The following is a 9,987-nucleotide window of genomic DNA, read 5'->3' on the forward strand; positions in this document are numbered from 1 at the left end:
AGAGCTCCGGATGCTCTGGGTGAACGCGCCACCAAAATCGAAATCGTAGATACGTCTTATAAAATTTGCGCTCGAAGACGGGAAGAGGTGGGCGATGGATCAGGTCGCCAAGCTCCTCTGGATCTCACACAGGGTTTCCATTACCCTGCCATGTATCCAGAATCCCCACGAGATGGATGTGGAGTCCTCTTCGGCTTGGGCGGAAACTGCTCAAGCCTCTTATACGGCTAACAGGCCAATCGTTAGCCGCCATGCGGGAATAATTTAGAACTAGCCAATAGCGGGGAACGAATTTGCATACCGGTGGCAGGAACTCTTTTGCACCGTGCATTTCTCTTGCAACTTGAGCAATGCACTCTGCAAAAGAAGCTGCAGAAAGGCGGGAAACTTGTCCCTGCACCGGGGTTTTCCTCTGCAATAGGAAACTCTCCCGTGCAATGAAGCTGCAACTTGGCGGGGATAATTCTGGTGCCAAAGCACACACAAAATCATGCCTTTGGGTCATGACAGTACACAGGTTTTTACTCATTCCCAGAGCTTGGGGACCCTGATATCCGGCTGTGGCAGCCTGATCCCAGAGACCCTGTGCACCCCCACTGGGGTTTTGACAATCAGCTGATTGCTAGCTGGGGATGGGAACTGATTTGGTTCCTGGCCCCGAATGACAATCAGCTGATTGCCAGCACCCCTGTTTCATTTTGCTGGTGCAGGGAAAGCCTGGGCTTATGATCCCAGGCTCCTCCTGCAACAGCAAATAAAATGCGACTGGGATCTAATCCCCAATCCCAAAGATGTACATTCTGCCATGCACATATGGCAATGCAGGAGGCAGGATTGTTGGTATTGTGATTAGATCCCATCATGTCTTAAAGTGTCAGAGTCCTCATTCAAAGGTTCAAAACACTGCTTTCAACCTCTCTTTCATGGGTCATCTCTGGACCCACATACACAGACAGCCATATACTGGACTAGATCTGAACACTGGAAACAAATGGTCCTCCTTAAATCTTCACCAGATCACTCTCTACTCCAGGCAAAGGTCAAAATGTTTTTCTTGGTCAGTCAGGAAGGAGCTATCATTACCATTCACCCATCCTCTAAAGGCACATGTAGCTCACCAGATTTCAAAACTTTCAAACTCTTCCTTTACAAGAAGCCATGCAAACAAATAAGCATCAGACAACTGATTAGTAGTTACAGACAACCAGTCTTGGCATGTACTGGTATCAACACCCTGGCACTGAACTTCTAGCACAGATGCACTGGCTGAAAAAATGAAAATTTGGCAAAATGTTAACCCCTCCTCTCAAGCCTCTGGCTTAAATGCAGTGCATTTTAAAGGTCTCTAATATCAAAACCCTATTTAGTGAAACCACAGTTGACTAAACTATCACAGATCCTGCCAGAGCTAGGCAGCCAGTCTGCAATACTAGATTTAGTGCACTCTAGGGTGGGGACTCGGAGCATGCTTTTCCAACTTGGCTGATGGTGCATGTGTCAAGCCTCTCTAGCAAGTAAGCGTAGCATCTTTATACAAAGACACACACACACAGATTATAATGGCAAAACCCTTTGAGTACCAAGACAAAAGGACTGAGATTTAAACTCTACTCAAGCAAAGAAATACAAGCTGTTTCTCTATTGTACACAGCAGAATATAGAGGCTCTCAGGACAGGAGTGCTGTTAATCTATCCTTGCGCCAACCAAAAATGTCAAAGATAAGAAAAATAGAACAGGAGAGAAGAGAGAGATAACCCTGTCAGAAAGGGAGAGTCTGATTTGAGCTCTTTTGACAACTACTTACAGTAAAAGTCACAAGAGGGATGTAAAACAAAGAATGAAGCATACGTATATCATTACAGCTTCTTATGACCAAATGCCAGTGATGTAAGAATTTTTCTTTTTCTTGTCCTGTCTCTCCTCTGCCTCCCTGAGAGTTTTCCATACCTTTGAACATCTGCAGCCTGTTCTACCTAAGCAGACTCAAACCTTGCTTGGTACACATGCACGTTTTTGCTTGTTGCCAGCACAGCCTCTACTCCCCCCTGTTTTACAATGGAACTTGACTTTATTTGGTACTGCCAACTCTCATGATTTTAATTGCAAATGTCATATTTGGTGTTTTAGGGCTTGAGAATATGAATTGACAAAAATTCAAATTAGCCCTCTTGACTGAAAAGACTTTGAGCATGTGCTGTTCAAACATTCTAAAACCACAGGGCAAATAAGCCCCCAACTTTTATTACGTTTTTCCTTCAATATTACCATTTATAACTCAGCTCCCATGACTTCTCAGGGCTTGTCTAAATTTGAATGCTTGAGGTTTACAGTCTTCATAGATTCATAGATTGTACAGTCGGAAGGGACCACAATGGATCATCGTGTCCAACTCCATGCCCCTGGCAGGAAAGAGGACTGAGGTCAGATGATCCTAGCCAGGTGACTATCTAGCCTCTTCTTGAAGACCTCCAAGCTAGGTGATAGCACCACCTCTCTTGGAAGCCCATTCCAGATCCTGGCCACCCTTACTGTGAAAAATTTCTTCCTAATATCTAACCTAAATCCACTCTCAACTAATTTACACCTGTTATTCCTAGTCACTCCCTGGGGTGCCTTAATAAACAGTGCTTCCCCTATTCCCCGTTGACCTCCCCTAATAATCTCCCCATAGCCATCTCTTCTGAAGGCTGAAGAGATTCAGCTCTCTCAACCTCCCCCCGTAGGGTCTATCACGAAGGCCACTAATCATGCAAGTGGCCCTCATCTGGACCCTCTCGAGATTCCCCACATCCCTCTTGAAGTGTGGCGCCCAAAACTGGACACTACTCCAACAGCCGTCTGACCAGTGCCGCATAGAGGGGGAGCATCACCTCCTTTGATCTATTAGTCATGCACCTGCTAATGCACGACAAGGTGTGATTGGCCTTGTTGATCTTGTTGATGGCATCGTTACACTGCCAGCTCATGTTCATCTTGGAGTCAATTATGACTCCAAGATCCCTCTCTGCCTCCGAGCTGTTGAGAAGGACACTCCCCAACCTATAGGTGTGCTGAGGGTTCCTCCTTCCCAGGTGGAGTACCTTACATTTATCTTTATTAAACTGCATCCTATTTCTCTCTGCCCATTGATCCAACCTGTCCAAGTCAGCCTGAATCTGCTCCCTGCCCTCTGGTGTACTAACTTTGCCCCATAACTTGGTATCATCTTGCTTATTCCTTGTTCAAATCCTCAATCTGGGGGTGCAGAAGAAATTGGAGAAAGGAGGGGGGGCACAGGCAGAAAGTACAACAGAACAACAGATATGTTGTTCAGTATTTTGGCTAGGCCTCAACGTAGTACACTGCCCTGGCCTCTTGATGTTATACCTCATGGAGGCATGGATCTGGAAAATAAAAATATTCCATGCAATGTAGGATTAACCAGCAACTACAGACCTCATCTGAGATGGAAAGATTTTGGGATCTTGAGACAGCAGGTGTTCCTTCTGCCCTGGCAGAACCCAAACAGCACTGAGTCAGCCCCTGGAATGACTGCTGAGACAAAATCAGTCTTTCCGCCATTTTAAAGCAGCAACATGGCACTTTTTTCTTACTTAATACTAATTCATTTCATTATCTTAACAGTCTGGCAGATTTTGCCCAGAACAGCCAACATTTGTTACCTGCTGATTATGTTGGGAGAGGATTGATTGGGTTCTGTGGATTTATTACCCCACATGACCATAAGGAAGATAGGACTGGTTCACTCTCATGGGAATAAGAAAAGGTGGGGGATGAATAGTTCTGAGGAAGCCTAGAAGCAGCTTAGCTGGACGAATAGTTTTGAGCTGAGCTGAGCTCTGGTACCTTACTGTTAATTTCTGTGCTAAGAAAATTGAAACCCAGGAAAAGGGTGAGTTTGACCTCTACACAGCATGTGGAAGGCTTAATGGCATTTCACCTGCCATGGAAAGGGGATCCGCTTGAGAAGGAATACGGCAGGTACCTGAGTAATAATAATACAAGAGTTCACAACAGAACATGAAGAACACTTCAGTCTATTAAAATTGTAGGAATAATTTAGTTAGGCAGACAGTATATATTTAACTTGGAAGGAAGCCCCATCACTAAGGTAAGGACCAACAAATAAGGCATAGGATCTTTAATCATCACTGTGAACTGGCAGTGTCCCCTGCCAGCTGGTCTCATGAGCCATAGCTATACTTCTTTCCAAGCTCCAAGCAGGTCCATTGTTTGAAACCCTCCTTAGCAAAGGAAGTTGAACAAACAAAAGCCACGGCCTTTCTTCCTTCAGGCTATCAAGGCTTTCCAGCTTCCACAAGCTCTTTCTGTCCCTTGCTCTCTTTCAACTAGCCCTTTTTAATGCTCCCAGCTGGGGATCTGCCCAGTGGCCTGATCCCTTCTACCTGTACCTCATCAGCAAGCAAAGGTAGTTGCACCTTCTGGACTCTTAAAGTGGCTATACCAGGAATGTCAACTTCACCTGGGATCCATATCGTACTGCATGGCTCCTTGCGGGATGGATCCAGTCCAGGGCATGAGGCACGTTGCAATGACCACTGCAGCAGCAGGGTCTAGCAGCAGTGAGGAGTCCAGGGGAGCGATTCCAGGGGCAGAGGTGGAAAGCCAAGCATACCACCAATGACCGTGGCTGAAGAGCCCCAGATTTTGTGGCAGGCCACACCCCCAACTTCTGGTGCCCACTGGTGGCCCTAATGGGCCAGACAGAGAGGTTCTATAGGCCAGACCTGGCCCACAGTCAGTATATCTGACACCCCTGGTTTATACCCTGTAACAATCACCACCACAAAGAGCTAGTCTTAGCTTTTCTCCTCAGATGAAAAATGATAGCAGTAAATAAGGACCAGTGAAAGGATAAAGTACCTTGTCCAGCATAATAGGCAAAGGATGAACTGAAAATGTTCCTTGACAATACCAGAGCACAAAAGAAAGTATTGTGATTTCAATGGCATTGTTAGAGTGGTGTTGTTAAAATGTGCTTAATTAAAAAAGTCTTAGTTATAAATAATTTACTGCTGTAACTGTCATATTGAATGAAATAGTTTGAATGTTTGTAATAGTAGCCCATTAGCCAGTTTAGGAAGAAGACAAGATTAATCTCCTTATCTAGGCCATTGTTTTGGTCTACGTGCGGAAGGTCCTGACTTTGCTCAAAGTCTTAACTCTTGAATTTTATCTTTAGAGGCCTTTAACAGAGAACCTAAAAATGACCCTTAAGCAAATATCCCAAATTCCGAGAGATCAAACCCTAGGGATCTTTAGACAAGATTGGAAATAAAAAAATCAATTCAGTGATATGGAAATTCCCCAAAGTAATTAGAATAGTCAAGAAAGAAACTAATTACCAAGCGAAAGACTCTGTTAAGTAAGATCCGAGTCCAAATTTGGGAGTAGTGACAGGTTTGGGTAGGAGGGGCCCAGGACGGCAACTCACTCAATAAAAACTGTAACCTACTGTCCCAATTTGGAGGTAAACTCACTTGCAGAACAACGAAGGAAGAATCGCAAGTGTAGGCCGGATCAGACTGATCACTGAACCACCCTCTCCGTGAACACGAATCTCTTAGTTCACGCTGAAGCTGCAGAGCGCCCGAAAGGGACTGAAGGAAGGGGACTTAGTCCTATCACTGCTGAGGCCAGCCCATTGAATCGTATTACTGAGGCGAGCCCATTGAACCATACTACTAAGGCCAACCCATTAAATTGTACTACTGAGGAATGAAACCATATTTAGGTGTTTGGCTTCTCGGAATTCTAGGATTGTAAGTATATTATGAAAATAATAGTATTGATTCAAATTTAACTTTTAGTTGTAACTGTAGTTGTTTTTGTAATACTAATTCTTATAGCATTGTTTGGGAAGGAAGTGCATTCGGAACATTGTTTCTGATATATGCAATTATTGTGTTCTTAATGTTTGTGGTATTTCTTAAAGCTAAGCAGTGTTATATGCGTAGCAAAGAATTTTCAAATAAAATTGTGTTGTATGAATTAAGTGTGTAATCATTGTGAAATCGTGCAAGTAGCTAAAAATTTCCCCAGCCAGTGCATCAAACGAATCAGTAAATTGTGTGGGATTTTCTCTATTCTATAACCCACTAGAGACAGTAACAAGAGGTCTTTGTAATGCCTCAAAAGTTTGGTTCCCAAGAATAGGGTTAGTATTAAGAATGGTGACATAGTTTTAGTAGCTCAGTACATAATTCAATTTGTGCTTGGTCAGAGAAATGAAATCTGCTTTAAAGTTCTGTAGTTCAGCACTAATGGATCTATGTCACTGGGTGCCATGGACACCACACAGCTATTCTTTAGAAGCTAATGCAGGTACACTTACATTGCTAATTTGCATGCACAGTTCCTCTGATTGTTGTAACCCCTTCACACAGAAATGACCAATTATGGACTGAACTCTTCATTTGTTATGCAATTATTTGATTGGAGGCACACCTATAGTATCTACGTGCATAAATTAGGCACAGGTGCACTTCTGCACCCAGAACTTCTGAAAAAAATTGTACGTGTGATGGTCAGATTGAATCAGTTGTCACTTGTGTGCTATTTAAATTCCATTTCAGATGATGGTAGTCTTGCTATCTAAAATTTCATGACATATTTTTAAGTGAAGAATTTATCCTTCAGGTCTTTAAATAAATGACAGCTGTTTTCCATCCCAGAGAGTGGTAGAATTTCACTGGTGGTCAAGTGGTTCCTATATGCTATTTGTATACTGTAGAGTGCTCTAATATCCATCATGATGAAACAAACATTATCCCTCATCGTTTCCCTTCTCTGTAAAGTTCATAAATAGACAGTAAGGAAAGTAAAGCCCACAAATAGAATTGTATTATATGTGCCAAAACTCCACGATGAAATACAGTACACGTTTTCTCTTGTAAAGAGTGCTTTTGGAAGTAGTCGGCAGAATGAGATTTCAAACAACAGAAGACACATCCAGTTGGGATATGGTGCAATTAATTATTATTCATCACTTGCAGATTGTGAGAAATGAGCAGGATTCTTTACAAACAAGTGAGGACCCTCTCCAAACTCACAATCCAAAAGCCTAGTCCTGCTACGGGCTCCACCCTGCAAGCCTTTATCCCTATCTGGAATCCCACAGAATCTAGGGATTTTCTTTCCTCCTATCCTATAAGAGGACAACATAGGTAATTTTGAAGCATGAGAGTGGTATGCTGTGCAGCAACAGTAATCCAAATTGTATGGAAGTGAGTAAAAATGAACAAGGTTCACTTTAACATGAATACTGTGTTGTTTAAATATGGTGTATAAAAAATATTATATGAAATGCAATTGACCTGCAGTTCTGCAGACATGGCACATTTTGTGGGGGCCATCAGAATGAAAAGCAATTATTGAATATTAATTACTAGCATTACAGTATTTACATTGCATGATCAATGTAGATGCCTTTCTACGAAGACTTGTACAGGCAAATTTTAGTGATTGCGAACTAAATATTTTAAAACGGAAACACTTTTTCCACCTTAATTCATTCTTTAGTTATAAAGCGTAAACTTTTTTTTTTTTTTTTTTTTACATGCAAACTCACACTCCTAAATATTCTGCAGTCACCTGTTCTTCAAGCTTAGATTCACTAATAGATGCATGTGCATTTCTACAGCTCTCAAGTTTACTATGGGAATATCTTCTGTTGGACACAGCATTATCTTTTCCAATTATTTCTTGCGCATTGTGTATGTGGAGGAAGAAAGGCAAACTGTCAGCAGATATATTATTTCAATATTTAAACATCCTGTGTGAAAGAAATAACACGTGTTGCTTTATGCTGTGTATTTCCCACTGTATACTCTCCAGGAAAGGAACAATTCATTCATTAATTTGCTTCTTGAGCCCTATTCTCTTTGCTGAAAGGTCTCTGGGTTTCACTCATATGCTGGCACCACTATAACAACCACCTTTCTTTCTTTGCCATCACGTGTTAAGGCTTCCGTAGACAGATTTAATTTTATTTTAATCTTATTTACATTTTAAAAATATTGTGATTCTTTTGCAAGGATAAATGACTCTTGAAAATAGTGCAGGACAAAAGCCAAAGCCCACTCACATTCTACTCACCTGGTTTCTATCTCTGGCATTTGCATACCGGAATCTCTGGATATAATAGAAGACCAGCCATGCCAGGGAGATTATCATCAACACAATGAAGGATATGGAGACAAATACCACTGAAGTACGACTGACGTATTTTTGCAAGTTGCGTGTTCCAATTGTTATGTACATCATCACAGTAATATTCCTCTCCAGCAGACTCACTATCTCTTTTCCTTTAGGCTCAGGAATCATTATCGCTACAACATCTTCCACACCTAGGATGGAGGAAAGATACAGTTAGAAAAAACAGTAACATCACAACAAGTCAGTCACTTGAAAAGGCTGCAGCATGGTGATAACAGGATATCAGCAACAAAAACAGAATCTTTCTCTTGGTTTGTAGGGTGATTATTCTAGTTTTACTGAGGCGATAAGCCAGATAAATCAAGTAGAAGATTCTGGTTTCATCTGGAATAAGTTATGTAGTTTGATCCAGCATACTACTACTGCAAATATGATTGTATAACTGAAGCAAGTGTCATGGCTTGGCATGAACACCACTTTCCAGGGCTCCTGAGACTCACATAGGAGATATTGACATAGCCTTGAAAAACGCAAATGTGAGCATTTTTTGTTTCAAATACAAATACATGCATTAGGTCAGGGGCAGGCAATTATTTTGGGCGGAGGGCCACTTACTGAGTTTTGGCAAGCTGTTGAGAGCCACATGGGTAGCCCTGCCCCTTGACAGGTGCCCTGGCCCCTGGTCACCATCTTGGGACTAGCAGTCCCACCCCTAAACTCTGACCTTTGCCACTGGAAGTCCCTCCCCTTGCCCCTGGAAGTACTCCTTTGGGGAAGAGGGTTTGCCATCTTAAAACAGGAAAAAACCCCCCAAATTTATATACAAAAATCAAACACCCATAATAATATACTAGCAAATTGCTTGTCATGTATGATGGGGTAGGGGGGGTAGGGATAGAGCGCTGTCACCCAGTGCCCCATGGTGCCGCTGCTCTACCTCTGGCCCTGTGCGCACCCCCCACATTCCCCCCAACCCTCACGTCCAGCCCCATGTGCCCCACCTCCCGCCGTTCCCAGTGCAGCTCCGTGTACCCCCCGACCCTGCACTGCCACAGGGTCCCAGGAACTGGGGGGAGGGGAGTTTGCATGTGGCTGCTTTCCTCCCCTCTTCCTCCCTCTCCCTACTGGGAGTGCTGCTACCCATCATCCCATGCCATTGCTGTCTGCCAGGATCAGCCACCAGCACCCCATGCCCCCGCCACATCCAAGGGGTGGACTGGTCCCACCATCCCCCCTGCTGTGCTGGGCAGCCCCAAGATGGCGGTGAAGGAGCTCCACTGCAGCCTAGCATGGCGCAGGCTCTGGGCAGCTGCAGCAAAAACTGTCTAGTGGCAGCAAGGGGGAGGGGCTGCTTTCACCCATGCCAGGCAGCAGTTTCTGTCCAGCTGCTGCTGCTCAGCCCCAATAGGTGGGCCTGGAGCCGGTGTGGGGCCCAGGCTCAGCAGAGGCAGTGTGGGACAAACTGCTGCTCAGCATAGAAGAAAAGTGGCCCTTTCCCTTCCCGGCACTTCCTGTTGCAGCCGCTCAGAGCCCACACAGGGCTGCTCTGTGTCTGCTCTGCACTGCCACTGCTGCCCCACAGGGCAGCTCAGAGGTGGCAGTGATGTGGTGGAGATGCAGGACAGTGCTGCATGGGCTCCGAGTGGCTGCACCAGGAAACGCTGGCAGCAGGAGGGGGAGAGACTGCTTTCCCTCCATGCTGAGCAGCAGTTTGTCCCATGCTGTCACTGCTCAGCCCAGATGGGTGAGTGTGGGGCACGTGGGGTTGGGGCTATGTGCACTGGTCCCTGCCTGTACTACGGGGCTGG

General features: G+C 44.3%; 1 protein-coding gene across 1 annotated transcript in view; it reads right to left on the bottom strand.

Annotated features, from left to right (window-relative positions):
* Window positions 1-9,987, bottom strand: part of RNF150 (ring finger protein 150) — a gene marked incomplete at its 5' end in the record, with an annotated part of 196,291 nt that overhangs the window by 60,205 nt on the left and 126,099 nt on the right. Inside the window, one exon of the mRNA XM_006030126.3 lies at window positions 8,120-8,370. Coding sequence (XP_006030188.2) covers window positions 8,120-8,370 — 251 coding nt within the window. The remainder of the gene's footprint in view (window positions 1-8,119; window positions 8,371-9,987) is intronic.

This window comes from Alligator sinensis, unplaced genomic scaffold (assembly GCF_000455745.1).
Source record: "Alligator sinensis unplaced genomic scaffold, ASM45574v1 scaffold554_1, whole genome shotgun sequence".
In the NCBI taxonomy this organism is placed as follows: Eukaryota; Metazoa; Chordata; order Crocodylia; family Alligatoridae; genus Alligator; species Alligator sinensis.